This window comes from Salvia hispanica, chromosome 4, assembly GCF_029641045.1.
Source record: "Salvia hispanica isolate PSC_SH4W2 chromosome 4, Shi_PSC_v1, whole genome shotgun sequence".
Lineage (NCBI taxonomy): Eukaryota > Viridiplantae > Streptophyta > Magnoliopsida > Lamiales > Lamiaceae > Salvia > Salvia hispanica.
The window spans coordinates 11,643,123-11,659,518 of record NC_142695.1 but is presented as its reverse complement, the minus strand read 5'-3'; the positions used below and the strand labels follow the sequence as shown (position 1 = coordinate 11,659,518).

General features: G+C 42.1%; 2 protein-coding genes across 3 annotated transcripts; both read right to left on the bottom strand.

Moving 5' to 3' along the window:
- Window positions 1–4,037: 4,037 nt before the first annotated feature.
- On the bottom strand, window positions 4,038–5,453 carry LOC148927242 (putative xyloglucan endotransglucosylase/hydrolase protein 23). The gene is made up of 3 exons (XM_089057369.1): window positions 5,116–5,453; window positions 4,544–4,737; window positions 4,038–4,441 (listed from the first exon to the last, which is right to left on the bottom strand). Exons 1-3 carry the CDS (start codon window positions 5,377–5,379, stop codon window positions 4,108–4,110), a joined length of 792 nt encoding a protein of 263 aa, XP_088913495.1. The 5' UTR covers window positions 5,380–5,453; the 3' UTR covers window positions 4,038–4,107.
- A 1,219-nt stretch (window positions 5,454–6,672) lies between these two features.
- Window positions 6,673–10,980, bottom strand: LOC125195936 (calmodulin-binding protein 60 B-like). Of its 2 annotated transcripts, none has more exons than XM_048094225.2 (9): window positions 10,832–10,980; window positions 10,557–10,677; window positions 10,027–10,102; window positions 9,683–9,741; window positions 8,856–9,349; window positions 8,257–8,417; window positions 7,948–8,151; window positions 7,598–7,814; window positions 6,673–7,501 (listed from the first exon to the last, which is right to left on the bottom strand). In XM_048094225.2, the coding sequence occupies exons 2-9, from the start codon at window positions 10,670–10,672 to the stop codon at window positions 6,933–6,935; spliced, it is 1,896 nt and encodes a 631-aa protein (XP_047950182.1). In that variant the 5' UTR covers window positions 10,673–10,677; window positions 10,832–10,980; the 3' UTR covers window positions 6,673–6,932. The 2 variants fall into 2 exon arrangements, with proteins under 2 accessions (XP_047950182.1, XP_047950183.1); XM_048094226.2 differs by having other exon boundaries at window positions 6,673–7,495.
- Window positions 10,981–16,396: the final 5,416 nt, after the last annotated feature.

Here is a 16,396-nt window from a genome sequence, read left to right as displayed (position 1 = left end):
TTTTTGTCTACTGCAGGATATCAGGACAGGGGAAATTATTGGACGTGGCACTGAGCGGGATGGGCTGTATTATGTGGACGAAATAGCAGAACACGGAACTGCTTTGCTAACTCAAGGGAATGCTGATAGAGAAGCATGGCTTTGGCATCGTCGTTTAGGACATCCGTCTACGGGTTATTTGAAAATCCTTTTTCCTAAATTTAGTCAAGATTTGCATTGTGAAACTTGTGTGTTGGCTAAAAGCCATAGACATTCTTATAAATCCAATAATACCCGTGTTGACTCCTTGTTTTCTCTTGTTCATTCTGATGTGTGGGGTCCCTCTCCAGTGATGGGGGGACAAGGGTTCAAATATTTCCTTCTCTTTATAGATGATTGTACTCGTATGACCTGGGTCTACTTTATGAAACACAAGAATGAGGTTTTTGAACATTTTACCCACTTTCATGCCCTTGTTCAAACTCAATTCCAGAAAAATATAAAAATCCTTCGATCAGATAATGGGGGAGAGTTCGTCAACTCAAAAATGAAAACCTTCTGCCATTCTAAGGGACTAGTTCATCAAACTACTTGTCCATATACCCCAGAGCAAAATGGTGTATCTGAAAGGAAAAACCGTACTCTCTTAGAAATGGCTCGAGCCATGCTCATTGAATCCAACACACCTAGACACTTCTGGCCTGAAGCTATTGCCGCATCCGTTTATCTAGCAAATCGGTTACCCTCTAGCACCCTAGACCTCCAAACACCACTAGAGGTCCTCTCAACTTTAGCACAAATTCCACAACCTTTGACCCTTAAGCCTCGAGTATTCGGATGCTCAGTTTTTGTCCATATACCAAAACATGAGCGAACCAAACTCTCACCTTGCGCCATAAAATGTGTCTTCGTGGGGTACGGGCACTCTCAAAAGGGATATCGGTGCTTTGATCCTAAGTCCAATCGCATGTTTACCACCATGAACTGTGATTTCCTCGAAACAGATTATTTTTTCCACCACCTTAGCGGCCAGGGGGAGAGTGAAACTGACCCACTAAGCCGGTTTCCAACGTTAAGCCCTTCAGCAGCATCGACATCACCGGAACAAGGACCAGAAATACAGCCATCACCAATCAGTGAGCCCATCCAAGAAATTCCCCTACTGGTATCCGCTGTAAGTACTTCTGATACCTCTCCTGAGCATATCAATACTAGCATTGGTGAAACTGACCCTGAGACAGATATTGAGCCCGAAACTGAGTCGCAAGATGAAGCTGAAATTTGCGATTTATTGGAGGAACAGATAGGTGAAGGAGTTGGAGGATATAAATTACCAACAAGGCCCAACAGAGGAGTCCCACTAAAGAGATATAGTCCAGAGATCATTGGCAGGAAATCTAAGTACTCCGTGGTGAACTTGGCCAAAGGCCACCTTTCAGAAATGGCTCACGCATTTGAGGCTGCGCTATATGAGGAAGAGGAGATTCCTTGTACTGTTGAAGAAGCTTGGAGACACAAACACTGGCGTGAGGCAATGTTGAAGGAAATGGGAGCTCTAGAAAAAAACGGCACTTGGGAAAAGTGCAAAATACCAGATGGGAAGAAGGCAGTTGGGTGCAAGTGGGTGTTCACTATCAAACGAAGACCAGATGGATCGATAGAGAGATACAAGGCACGACTGGTTGCAAAAGGATACACACAAACCTACGGAGTCGATTATGATGAGACGTTCTCCCCGGTAGCAAAGATGAATACCATTCGAACCTTACTTTCCGTTGCTACAAATCGAGACTGGCCTCTGCACCAATTCGATGTGACAAATGCATTCTTACATGGGGAACTAAAAAGAGAAGTATACATGGAAGCACCCCCAGGATTCTCTGAGGGATTTAAGAAGGGAGAAGGATGTCGGCTGAAGAAGACTCTTTATGGACTCAAGCAGTCACCAAGAGTCTGGTTTGGGAGATTCAAATAAGCCATGAACAAGTATGGTTTCAAGCAGAGCAACTCGGATCATACTCTATTCTTGAAAAGGAGGGACAACAGAATCACATGCCTGATCATCTATGTAGATGATATGATCATCACAGGAGACGATACAGAGGAAATAGAGAGGCTGAAAGGGAGTTTATTTCAGGAGTTCGAGATGAAAGACTTGGGAAACCTCAAATATTTCTTGGGGATAGAAGTGCTGCGTTCTGAGGGAGGAATTTTTTTGAGGCAAAAGAAATATACCTTGGATATTCTGGCTGAAACGGGTCTGATAGACTGCAAACCCACAGATACACCAATCCTAGTAAATCATGGGTTGCAAATTTCTGAAGAGGCAGAATTAGCAAATCAAGGCCAATACCAGCGACTAGTGGGGAAGCTCATCTACCTCTCCCACACTAGACCTGATATCGCTTATGCCGTGGGAATAGTAAGTCAGTTTATGCATCGACCACAAAAAGACCACTATGAGGCTGCATTAAGGATTGTGAGGTATCTGAAGGGAACAGTTGGGCATGGAATAATGTTCAGAAAAAACGAACATCGAGGAGTATATGGGTTCACCGATGCTGATTGGGCAAGTAATCCAGTCGATCGAAAATCAACGGCTGGATACTTCACATTTGTTGAAGGTAATCTAGTTACTTTGAGGAGTAAGAAACAAAAAGTGGTGGCACTATCAAGTGCAGAAGCTGAGTTCAGAGGGATACGAAGTGGATTGATGGAAATCCTATGGCTGAGGAGGCTGATGAGTGAAATAGGGCTCACTCAAGACAAGAGCCAACTATACTGTGACAATAAGGCGGCAATCTGCATCTCTGAGAACCCAGTACAGCATGATAGAACAAAGCACGTTGAAGTGGACAGACACTTCATCAAAGAAAAGCTAGAAAGTGGAGTTGTGGAACTACCGTTTGTCCGGTCAGAAGATCAACTAGCCGATATCCTCACCAAAGCAGTCAACTCAAGAAGTCTCACAAACGTACTTGGCAAGTTGAGTTTCGGAGATCCCACTACTCAACTTGAGGGGGAATGTTAAGAAAGGAAAAGATAGCAAGGAATAATCCTAATTATCCTCCACAATTATACTCCAAGAATAGAATAGATTGATTGATATATGATTGATATTGTTCCTTATTTACACATGTATCAACCCTATATAAAGGGTTAGCCTCTGCAGTAATAATACGATCATCAAATTATCAATCTTATTATTCCTCTCATTATTTCTCTATTCCCAAAACATGTCTAATACACCATTCAAGACTTTCCATAGTGGTTGACCCATATTTCTTTTCCAAATAGTTAAGTCATTTTATTTTTGAGAAAAACTTTATTTTCTATCTTATTGTACTCTTTATTTCTCTCTTATTTTTTCTCTAGACACTCATTTCTTAATTTTTATGGCGAAAATAAATATCTCAACTAAGATAAGACGGAGAGAGTAGTAGAGAGAAAAAAGATACTCCTATACTACTAACAACTAACTGGGTAGGTGTACAGGTTATAGGAACGCAGAAAGACGAAAATTTCAGCCGTTTTTACCAATACAGTCAAAATGTGACAAAATTTAAGGGACAAATGGAGTATTATACTAGTAAAAAAATTTAAGAGACGGATGGAGTATTATAATAGTAAAAAAAATTAAGGGACGCATGCATGGAGTATTATAGTAGCAGTACTACATTAAACTTCGCCTTGGAGAAATGAACGTGTTTGATTGTCCAAAGGAAATAAACGTTAACCAGATACTCAAAAATATTTGTTTAACTATAAATATACATATTTTATATTTTAGCTTAAAAAGGTCCAAAGTTTATACATACATTTAAATTCAAAAAATGAAATTAGAAGAAAAAAAAATAGAAAAATACGTACTGGGTGTATTTACATAAAAAAAATACTAACTCTGAAAGTAATATGTATTTTTAAAAAATAACTCAAAATTGTTTATGCTTTTATTCTCATAATTAGAAGCGTGAGAGGGACTAACTGAATTGAGTAATGTGGTCTCTCTGATTGGTTAATGCATAAAATCTGTATGCCTTCTTTTGAATGTAATTCAATAACCTAATTGGTTCCCTTTTATTTATATTAATAAAATGGAAAGTGAAACAAGACATTTGGTTTTTGTTATTAAGCATTGCACTCCTGAGGTAAACCCTGTGGAAACCTGTTTCCGTCACTGCAATAGTTATATATCATGTAATTGTCCTTCACCCATCTCAGCTTATCCTCACCGTACTGATCAAACATCTCCTCCCTCCACCCTTCTTCTGCCTTATAACCTCTGTACGCCGCCGTGAACGGTGCCTGACTCCAATCCGTCTTCACCTGCCCCCCTCTCGTCGCCCACTCGTCCGCGTTCCATATGCTCGAGTACACCCTCATCGCCTGCTGCTTCGGAAACGGAACTCCATTCCTCTCCATGTTCTTGAATTCCCTCACCGGCATTTCATCCACCGAGAGCCTGCATGCAAACACAATTAATTAATGTTTAAATTGGTAACAGAGCTAGGTTACACAATTAATTAATATTTTATTAAATTGGTAACAGAGCTAGATTACTTACACTATCGTTTCTTGAGTCCAGAGGATTGAGTATGTGTGGAAATCGGCAGTGGGGTCGAACCAGAGGCGAAACTGCTGCTCCCTCTCTCCCTTTCCTTGCGTGTATATATTTGTATGAACAGTGTAAGGATCGCTGCTCAGGTTTCCCAAAAACTCGAAATCTATCTCGTCGTGATACGGTCCATCTGAAGACAACTGCAAATCCAAACCAATGGAACTTCGTCACACATCTCACTACAACAAAAAGAATGGCTAAGGACATTTTTAAATGCTATTAAGAATGCTAATTTGTGTTTCTAATTTATATCACCAACACTTTATAAAGTGTCCTTATTATTGGTATCCTAACTAAAATTGGAGACACAAATAAAAGCCTTCAAAAAGAAGAAAAGATTAATATAACGCTTTCTTTTGCCTCCGATATTATATTATATATTTTTAACAAATTTCAAACGCCAGTTAGTATGTCTCAATTTTTATGTACTTAAAAATACTGCTCCATATTTTTTTTGTAGTATCTATAAGTCTAAACAAAAACAAACATCCTAAACTTGTTGAAATCAAACCACCGACGTAAAGAGCGGTGACGGTTCCGGCTGAGTTTCCAGGTACGAGTTTGAGCTGCATGTCGAACTTTCCGAACAAGTAGCTGTGCTTGGACTGGATGCCGGAGCCGGAATAGGCGTCTAGAGAGAGAGTGAGAGTGTCGGCGTCGTCGAGGATCTTGGCGCGGCCGTCGCCCCATGTGATGTCGAAGTCTTGGAATTGACCGGAAACCAGTAAGGATGAAGCGGTGAGAAAGGAGGCGAGGATGAAAGTTAAAGCAATCGCAGCCATAGCTTTTGTTGGTTTGTTTTAATTCCAATGGGAGAGAGATGGGTTGGATTTTTATAGTTGGGGAATGGAAAAGAGACGACAACTACGTGGGGTTTCGATTTTGTTGTAAGATGACATGTGGAATTGAGTTGATAACACCTAGCGCTGCTCTGCTTCAATTCATAACCATTCTTGATGGATGTTTAAAGCATGATGAATCAGAAAATTCAGAAACAGAGGAAATGTCGTAAGTTTGTGCCCACACAATTATTATTTATAGGAGTATGAATTCAATTGGCTTTTGTTTTGTATGTAGTTGCTATCGTCGGTAGCAAGGCAACAATGTATCAGGATGATTATGATTCATGTGAGCTGCCTTCGTCATCATTTAAGATTATTGGTTAACCGAAATGTGAATGTTTGGTATTTTTCGAGATGCCGCTCACTTTATGCATTAAAATACAGTCCTATCATATTTATTGTCGTGTAACTTAGGAAAAGTTTTTGTGTGTTATTTTGTCAATCACTTCGACCTATGCTCTGTTTTTCAATTTCAATTTATTGAATACTCCTACTATACTTTATTAGAGTGACTTCAATTTAATCTATAGGAAATGAGATTGTACATCTTTTACGTGCCTAGAAACTGTAGAATGTCATTAAATTTCATATATAGTCAAACGCAATATTCTAGCTCAACGATTGCAGATTACTTGTATTCAACTCTTGTGGCTTACTTTAATACTCTCTCCAACTCACATAAATGAGACATTTCTTTTAAACACGAGATTTAAGAAAATGATTTTTAAAGAGTTAAGTGGTGATATAATAAAGTAGATGAATGGAAAAAAAAAGAATAAAATAGTATGAAAGAGATCAAAGTTATATTACGCCGAAAAGGAATACGACTCACTTTAGATGGGATGCTCCGAAAAGGAATACAAGTTACCTATGACGGGATGAAGGAAGTATATTGTTTCAACCCTTTTCAATATTGAACCTCATAGGATGAATTTTGTAAAATAACAAAACTAGTCTTTCTCTTATGCTGATCACTCATACCCAAAACGACATGATATTGCGGGATGAAAACCAACACAATACCACAAATTCTTTAATCTGTTTATTCATTTTGGTCGTGTAGCATAAATTCTTTGCAACCTTTTGAGTTCCAAGGGATGCATATCTAAAAACAAATTCAAATTTTAAACAGTCAGCATAAGAAGAAACATTCCGAATCGAATTTCACACATCAAAGTCAGCAGAAAACAAAATTTCCAAGAATGAAAACAGAGTAATTATTATATCCACACATTTGCACTTTAAAAGCCAGTAAATTTGAATGCAATATATCCAGCAATAAGGTTCTAGAGTGAGAAAACAATCAAGTTTACTAAATGCTACTAGCAAATCACTTCACACTGGACAGGAGACACTGTCACACAATAATACAAAGACAGCATCAAAGTTAAATTCGGGCGCAGTCTCAAATATGTTCCTACTAAGCATGTTCTGTAAGACGGAGGGTGAGCGACACAGGCAGCGGAGACGAGTTGTTAGGCGATGCTGATATTCTAATCTTCCAACTCCACAATCTGAGCTCGCCTTTCAGCTGCTTTCTTCCTGATGAATATGCCCCATCTCATTGCAGCTTTGATCTTGAGCCAACCTACAACGGCCTTTCCGGAACGGTTTTGGTCCTCATTGTAGCTAAATCCCGGAGAAGGCGACGTTATATACGAAGGGAAGCCAAACCCGTCTTCTGGGCCGTTAACAGGGGCATGGCCGCCCATGCTGAAAAGCCGAAGCAAGTGTTGCATGTCTTCGTTCTCGAGCATCTCATGACTCCTTGTACGAATTTCCTCCTCAGACAAGAAGTCAAGACCACCCTTCTCCCGGGAGCTGGGCCAGTCCTCGAAAGGTAATGCTTGCTGAAGAGAAGAGTTCCCTTCTTGGAACGATGAGGTCGACTGAGGAGGGCCGAGGGCAAGGTCATATGCATCACTTTGGAACTGGTTGGGTTGGCTAACCTGATGGTCGTTTGGTGTGAATGATGCTGCATCAAACTGTGGGCGCGGACCGGGACTTATAAGCTGGGAAGGGGTTCCGTATCTTGCAGTCATATCATGGTTATAACCTGAACCTGGGAACATAAAAGCATATTGTCCCATCATCCATTGTTACTAGATATCGACTATCAAACAATAGAAATATTTGCTTTGGGTATGACGATGCTGACCTCCAGCTAGTACAGTCTGATCCACTAATGGCTCAGGGGGAACTGAAGCTGGCAATCTTTGCTGCGGAATCTGATTGACTAATGTATGACTCAAAGGAGGATCGGTCAATGTGCTTGACTTCTTCATTTGATTGAAATTCAGCAGTGATTTTCCATCATACTCCACAACTTGACTCCAGTTATCATATGCTTTTTTCACCCAAGTGTCCACATATACCTGCACATAAATAAGATTCAGAGAGCAATTCACAGCATCCAATCATAATATAGAGGCTAATGAGGTGAAGATATCACACTAGACGTCGAATATAATCACCAAGAAAACTCATTGCAGAAGAAAATTAGCAAACCTTCTGGCCATCAGAAAGTGAATCAGCAGGATAATATTGATCATCCGCTATAAGACCACTCAGCTCGTAGATATTGTTAAATACCACTCCAACATTTCTTGTCTCGTCAGGATAATATATATAAAGCTTCCCACTCAAAACACAAGTCTTGCTATGTTCTATGAGGGCCTCCCACATCTTATTTGACATACCACTGCCAAGTATCTGCTCAATCACAATTTCAAAAACAAAAATGTTGTCAAATATGCAACTGTACCATAGTTAAATAAATTTGATGATCAAAAGAGAGAGAAAACTACAGGTACTTACATTCCTCAGCTTTTGAGAGTCCCTGACTACAAGTCGAAGGAAATCCTCCACGGTAAATATCCCTTCATTATTGAGCCTTCTGTGGAATGACCCATCCTTGCCAATCTTCTCCAATCTCCACACCTCATCACTCAAAGCAGGTGGATAATGTTTCTTGTACACTATCAAGAGAAAGAACATATGTTAGTCCATGAATCAACATGAAAAAAGAGAAACATTAATTACAATACAATAATGAGAAACTTATCATGCGCGAAAGAATGATACATCATAATAAAGACAATTCTGGAGTAACATGGTTTCCATATCGTTTTTGGACCTAAAGCTTAAAACGTGTTTTTGATGTTTTCACTAACTGTTCTATCCTGATTACCTCGTCATGTAAAAAGCCTTACTTAAATTTAAGAAAATAGATAAGGGGTAGATTCAGACATATAATTGTTCTCCCCCACCTCATCCTAACTCCTCTCAGTCGCCCAGTAACACCCCTTTGTATCTGGTGAATCTATAAATTGACATCAGTATCATATAGCATCAGAGCAGTTCTATCCATGTGTCATAGATGGGACAGAGTTAGAAAAAATAAGAGGTGTACATACATTCTCCTCGATGATCTTTGACAGTAAAAGCTTCTGTCTTTGCTTCACGAATGCGCATTCCCTCACAATATCCTGATGCAAGTTTCAGACCAAGTCTGAATTTCCTGCTCCGTATCCAACTTGAGTTATCAGTAAATGTAAGATCACCCAGAGTTCCAACACCTTCCTTAAGTGTGACTTGTAAATCCCCTGTCAAAAGAGGCCTCTTTCCCTCACGTTCTTTCACGATATGGCTTTCAAACTCTTCCTGAGTCCAGCCTTCCTCATTTTCATTATTGAAGTCACCTTCTAGCACAACAATGTCCAGCTTCACAGTGGATTCAGGTCCAGATGTTACAACATGCCCTGTGTTGGCATCAATTAGTACAACATGAATAGCAGCACCTTGCTCACCCTCTACTTTCGCCCCGGTAAACAGCGGAAGGGAAAGTCTGGATTTAAAGTGAAGCTGCCGATTTCTCCCATCTGGCCCTTCAATCCGTTTAGGAGATGACCTGAACTCTCAAAGTCTTAGGAAGAACTTCCAGGTATAAAGGAAGTTTCAATAATATAGTAGAGGAAACTAATAATGAAAATAGAAACTGAGACATTTGAAAAATGAACCAAACTAGAAAAGATCCATTTATGAAATTCTCATTTTATTGTCATCTTGAACATTTATCTTTTGAATGAACAACATCAACATCCGTAATTCTGTATGAATGGAATATGATAAGGAAATATACTAGCACATCAAAAACATAAACAAGAAAACTATCAATATTTCATAAAAAATTACATTATACATATTGATAAGTCCTTTCAGAAGTTCAAACAGAGCAACCAACCTCCCATTCAGCATAGCCGGACCCAGCTTGGCCAAAGCTCGCTCCACTTCTTCACTAACCTGTTCAAGACAAGTTATTATACAGCATCAAAATTGTGTGTGAGAATTATTTTAACACCTAGAGCAGAACAGACAGCTTCAAGTAGCATACATACTTGGAATCCAAATACTAATCACATAATGTTTTATATTAGCTCTTATATAAATTGGCTATTGTAATCCACAAAAGCTTTCACAGAAAGGAGTGTACAGGAGGTCAGGGACAAGGTTCACATGTGTGTTCTTATCTGTTGAAAATTTATTACGGAAAGTGATGCATTTGAATTGTAATGGCATTGACTTTACCACTCTCCTGAGAATTGGTTCTAGGGATGAACAAAGCTTCTGGAGACTATCCACCTTGAGTGCTTCGACAATAACACTGCATAAACGGGAGTAATATATAAAACAATCAGTGCCATTTCTTGCTTAGCATCTGTTAATAAGACAACTAATCAGTGAATAATTTTACAGCAGAAAGGAAAGAGAGCGCAGAAACATGAAGAAACTCTTTCCAACACCTGCATCACCAGACTGATTGAAACCTGAAGCTACCACATAACCCTCACACTTCCTAAGGCAGTATGCAATACTTATATACAGTTCATATCTCAGTTTATTGGTTTCTAGACACATTCAGTAAAGGATAATATAATTACACAATAAATGGGTTCATAGATTAAATTGATTGTAAAGGGGCCACATTAATTCCCACATTTCCAGCCGCCAGCCAAGTAAAGAAATCTAAACCAGCAAAACAGGGAAGTAAAGCAAGCCCTTTCGACACAAAATTTACAAGTCCAAAATCAGAGGAGGGAGAAATGAGAGCTTGATACCTAGCTAAAGCAGGCCTTTTTCTCTCGGGCTCCTGCTCTTCATCTCCGCCACCATCCAAGGTCCTTTTCCCTCGACCTTTCATCGAGTTTGTTCTCTCCATATACCTAGTCTTCATTGACACTTAAAACACAACCAAAAGAGGAATTTGAGAAGCAGAATTGAAAAAATAGGTCAAAATAGCTTCAAATTACCACCAATTGAAAAAAATCCGTCACAGATCCCCAAATCAAATCGGTTAAGTAATTACATACGGTGAAGAAGGAAAGAAATTCACCTGTTCGGATGTGTGGTACGCGCGCGTTTAGGTGGTGGATTGGCGGACTGCTGCGTCAGAGTTCGAATGATTGCTTGGTGAGTAATTACGATTTGGTATTTGTAGAAAGAAGCAAGCTTTATTGGTCTTTGATTTGATATGCGATAACGAAGTCGATTTTTTTTTTTTTTTTCAACTAATAGAAAATGGTCTCTCTAATTACTACAGTTAATTAGTTTTCAGTTAAGCAAATGCAGTCCTTCACCAAGAGAGTAACTGTAATTTATAAAATTTAAACCGAATTAGTCTTCTTCACGAATTTATGTAATCCCTCTATTTCATAGTAATACAGACATTTCTTCGGTTGAAGATTAAAAGTATTGTGTTAAGTGAGTTAAGTAAAGAAATAATAAAATAGGAAAGGAAAAAGGTAAAGATACGAAGATATAATAAGTGAGAAAAAATTTGATTAAAATAAGTGAGTGAAAATGGGTTCAAAATTTAGTTTCAGTTATGAATTGTACTGTTTAGATGTGCAATTTTTAAAAAAAAATTATAGGAGTACTAATAATATTTCTGTGAACAGAAAATATATTTAATTTTAATGCATACACAAAAAAGAAATATTATTATTAAATTAATTTTAGTGAATGACTATTTATGGTGATTTTATTTTTTCTGTTTTATAGAAATGAGTTTTAGAACTAATTAATCTAGTTATCTGTGTACCAGTCTAAAAAAACGCTTTTATTTTGCTCCAAGAGTTTTCGTAGTTTTATTTATTTAGTGAATTAAATTAGTACTCCATCTGTCTCGCCATAAGAGCATCCACAATAGCGGCTAGCCCACCGGCTAGCCGATTCGCGTCGCTAGCCGGTCGGCTAGCCGAACTATTGGAATCGGCCAGCGCCGAATCGGCGAAAAAATCGGCGTGGGCTAGCCGATTTGAGGGCGCTGGTCGCCATTGTGGCGTGCCGATCAGCCAGCGATCGGCCAACGCCAATTTTCGTTTTTTTTATAAAAATTTTTTTGAAAACCTATATATACGCGATTTTAGTTTCATTTTCATTTGCACCACTTGTTTTAACGAGTTTTCTCTCTCTCTAAATTTCTGTACAAGAGCAACATCGAGCGATGAGTAACGCGGGTGGTAGCAGTGGTGGTAGTGGTGGTGGTGGTGGTGGTAGTGGTGGGGATACTGAGGAGTACGAACGGCAGATGAACGAGGCTATGGAGGCCTACATGAACCGCGAGCTAGAGCGGTACATGCGAAGGGTCGAACAGCAGGCGGTACCTCGCCCTCCACCGGTTGTCCACCGCCGAGCAGTGATTGATCGGGATCACGTAGCTGCACATTAGCGGCTATATGACGACTACTTCGCTCCGGAGACGCGGTTTCCAGCAAACATGTTCAGGCGGCGTTTTTGAATGCGCAGGAAGTTGTTTATGCGTATCGTTGACGCTTTGGAGCGTCGATATCTTTATTTCCGTTTCAGGCACGATGCGGCTGGCAGACCCGGCCACACCCCTATCCAAAAGTGCAAGACGGCAATCAGGCAGTTGGCCTACGGAGGCGAGGCAGACATGTGAGATGAGTACCTCCACATCGGTGAGACAACTTCTCTGGAATGTCTGAAGTTTTTCTGTCAGTGCGTGATTCAAATTTTCGGTGAGCAGTACCTTCGAAGCCCTACCCCCCAAGATTGTCAGGATCTGATGCAGATGCACGGGGAGCAGCATGGGTTCCCCGGGATGTTAGGCAGCATAGATTGTATGCATTGGGAGTGGAAGAACTGTCCAACTACCTGGAAAGGGGCCTACACGACCGGCTACAAGGGAAAGAATCCCACGATGATCCTCAAGCCGTAGTTGATTACCTGCTGTGGATCTGGCATGCGTATTTTGGGGTAGCCGGGTCGAACAACGACCTCAACGTCCTCAACTCGTCGCCCCTCTTCAACGAGAAGTGTCAGGGCATCGGTCCAGCCGTCTCATTTGTGGCCAACGGCAACCGGCATGATATGGGCTACTACTTGGCGGATGGGATATACCCTAGGTGGCCTGTCTTTGTGAAGACGATCAGGCACGCGGCGGATGACAAGAAGGCCTACTTTGCGGAACGGCAGGAGTCGGCGCGCAAGGACTGGAGCGCGCATTTGGTGTGCTCCAGTCTCGATGGGCGGCAATTAAGGGTCCAACGCGTTTGTGGGATGTCAAATGCGTTGCTGATATAATGTACGCCTGCATTATCATGCACAACATGATCGTCGAAGACTAAGGCGTACAACTAACGAGTTGGACCAATGACGATGAAGCCGGTCCAAGCCACAGAACGGCCACCCCTAGCGTACGACGTGGGGTACCTCACGATGAAGTCGGCCGCCTCCAGGAATATGCCGACATGCGCCAAGTGGATGCTCATATTCAACTCCAAAAGGATATAATTGAAGAGTTGTGGGCACGGAAGACTGCACGGCGATAGTTTTTTTTTCTTTTTTATGTAATTTATTTTTTAAAATGAATGTAATTTTTTTTAATGCAATTAATGAATTTTCCCGTATATGTCTCGTAAATTTAATTTCGTAATTTAATCGTAAATTTAATTCCGTAAATGTAGTTCTTTTTGAATTATTTTTATTGCGGCTGGCCTATGACTGGCCTATTTGAGTAAATGTTGGCGTGGCAGGTGGATTTTTAGTGCTGATGACGTGGCAGAGAGAGAGAGAGTGGCTGGCCTATGGCTGGCCTATTCTTATTGTGGATGCGAATTGCGAGCATCCACAATAGCGGTTAGCCCACCGGCTAGCCGATTCGCGTCACTAGCCGGTCGGCTAGCCGAACTATTGTAATCGGCCAGCGCCGAATCGGCGAAAAAATCGGCGTGGGCTAGCCGATTTGAGGGCGCTGGCCGCCATTGTGGCGTGCCGATCGGCCAGCACCAATTTTCGTTTTTTTTTTAAATTTTTTTTTGAAAACCTATATATACGCGATTTTAGTTTCATTTTCATTTGCACCACTTGTTTTAACGAGTTTTCTCTCTCTCTAAATTTCTGTATAAGAGCAATATCGAGCGATGGACAACAACAACGAGTCCAGTCCGGCGACGAGCGGATCTCAGACTCCCACGGTAGATTGATATGACCATGAGTGTTAGACATCAAGTGTCTTCACCTCGACGTGAGCCATGGATTGATTGGGGTCCAAGGAAGAGAGTGAAGACGTTCCAAGGATTCAATAAAGCTAGAGGGTCTCCCGAGGATGCGAGGAATAGAGAAGGCTCGGATTTGAGGATAAATCCTTTCCAAGAAGGGGAGGATGATACGATCATGGAAGCCGTGCGTTAAGGATTTCAACTATAGCTGGATTCAACCAGAAACCTTCCTATCGAGATGATATCCGAAAGCTATGAAACTACCACCATCATCTTCGTCTTGGAAACAGCTTCGTGTGGGTATCTTGCACATCTCAATCGGAGTCCGAATGAGGGAGTTATAGCGGTTTGACAGAAGTCGCGCAGAACTGGCGAGGGAGTCCAGAGAGAACACCCAGGCGGGTGTTTTGCACCCTGCAATTCACCCGACCGGGTGAATCACCCGAGACGTAGTTTTTGAGGGCCTTTTTCCACATTTTGGGCCCTTAGTATAAATACCTTTTGGTGTCATTTTTCATTCTAGATTAAGATAAGATTGTGATTAAGATATTTCCTTTGTGAGTTTTTCCTCTTTGAGGAATGTATCCAATTCCTTCCTTGAAGGTTGCTTGTTTCAATTTCATAGATTGATTCAAGTAGAGGTATGCATCAATGGGGTGTATCCATTGAGTAGTGGAGCCAAGGGGTGATAGAGCTATTGAAAGTTACCTAGGTTTGTTTCCATTCTTTTGGTCAAGGTCCTATGGTCATAACTCTTTTATCTCATCATTATACACATGCTTTCCATTCCTAATCTTCTATCCATTCTTGTTTAGATTCAACTTTTGTGGTTGGGTCTACCTTATCCTTTGTTTTATTGATAAATTGAAAATCAATCTCACAAAAATAGTTAGAACAAGCATCATAAATGAGTAATCCTTGGGAAATGGATCATAAAATACATGAATCCTTATCACAGATGGGCCCAGGGTTTAACGTCCCTTGGCAACAGTTGATGGGGATGATGGCTGGAGCGCAGGGGGGATGCAGGGGGGATGCCGAGGGGGATGCCGGGCGGGGTGCAGGCCAGTGGCGGGCAGGCAACGTCGGGGTGGGGAGGTATGCCCCAGATGCAGCAGCAGATGATGCAGCAGATGATGGGGATGATGCCGGTATGACAGGGAGGGATGCAGCCTGGTATGCATCCCGGGATTCAGGGGTCACCGGGGGGGACATAGTCTATCGTCCCTCTCTTGATTTTTTGACGGCTTCGTCTCACGCGTCGACCCAAGTGGAGACGCAGTTAACTGGCGATGACATTTTGTCATTGCATGAGATGGGGATCGATCTCGGGGAGCCGGACACTCCCGTTAGCGGGTCGGGCCGCGCCGAAGAAGAAGAAGGCCAAGGGGAAGGGCAAGGTGGTCGGCGAATCGTCGCAGCCCGCTGATCACGACACCCCCACGCGGAGGAAGTGGATGGAGGATGAGTACGCCGGCGTGGCCAAGGCGTGGTTGTCGGTCTGCGACGATCCGCTGGTTGTGAACAACCAGCGGGTCGTCAACATGTGGGCGAAGATTAGAGCAGCCTACAGGAGGAACTGTCCGCACGGAAAGGACTACAGAGGGGAGGAGTGCCGGAAGGGGTGGAAACGCATCAGGGCCGCGGTCGACCGATTTTCGGGGTTGTACGCCAACGCCCTCCGCCAGCTGACTAGTGGGCAGAATAAGGAGGACGCCCAGAGGATAGCGGAGAGTCAGTTCCCCCTGCCAGGGAAGTATAAGGGGTTCACCTTTTGGGAATGCTATGTGTTGCTGAAGGACTCCGAGAAGTTCCGGGCGGGGTGCGACGCTGGGTGGCCGAAGAAGCAGAGGCTGAACTATTCCGGCGACTACAGCGGTAGCAGCGGCGGATCCCACGACCTCCCCCCGGATGCTGAGGAGTTTCCGTCCCCTCCATCCTCTACTCGTCGCCCTCGCCCGGTTGGCCTAAAGCGGGCGCAACGGGCAGCGAGGAGAGGATCCCCCCTATCGCCCCAGGAGGTCATCTCGGCACCCCCCCATGCGCGTACACCTTATTCTCGCGTGCAAAAACGGAGGAACGGATGTACAAAGTCTTACAAGAGTGGAAGGCCGCAACTGACCCCACGGAGAAGAGGTTTCTCCACTCGATGTTCGAGAACATGCGGGTGTATTTGGATGCCTCGAGGGCACTGGTGGGGGGTTCAGACGCGGGCTCAGATACCCCGGGTGGCGGCGGCGAGGACGGCGGCGGCGACGACGAGGAGTAGAGAGTGGTGGGGCTCATGTGTGGAAGCCCATTTTTTTTAAAAAAAAAATCATGTATTTTTTTTTATCTATGTACCTTTTTTTTAATGAAATGAATGGATTTTCCCGTATATGTCTCGTAAATTCTGTAATTTAATCGTAAATTTAATTCCGTAAATGTAGTTGTTT

Coding starts and splice junctions, on each gene's coding strand:
- LOC125195936 (XM_048094225.2), bottom strand. CDS start 10,672: ATGAAGACTAGGTATATGGAGAGAACAAACTCGATGAAAGGTCGAGGG. Junction 9,742..10,026: donor AACCAATTCTCAGGAGAGTG/GTAAAGTCAATG, acceptor TGTCTTGAACAG/GTTAGTGAAGAAGTGGAGCG. Junction 8,418..8,855: donor CAAAGATCATCGAGGAGAAT/GTATGTACACCT, acceptor TTCTCTTGATAG/TGTACAAGAAACATTATCCA.
- LOC148927242 (XM_089057369.1), bottom strand. CDS start 5,379: ATGGCTGCGATTGCTTTAACTTTCATCCTCGCCTCCTTTCTCACCGCT. Junction 4,738..5,115: donor GAACCGTCACCGCTCTTTAC/GTCGGTGGTTTG, acceptor TTGGATTTGCAG/TTGTCTTCAGATGGACCGTA. Junction 4,442..4,543: donor TGGACTCAAGAAACGATAGT/GTAAGTAATCTA, acceptor GTTTGCATGCAG/GCTCTCGGTGGATGAAATGC.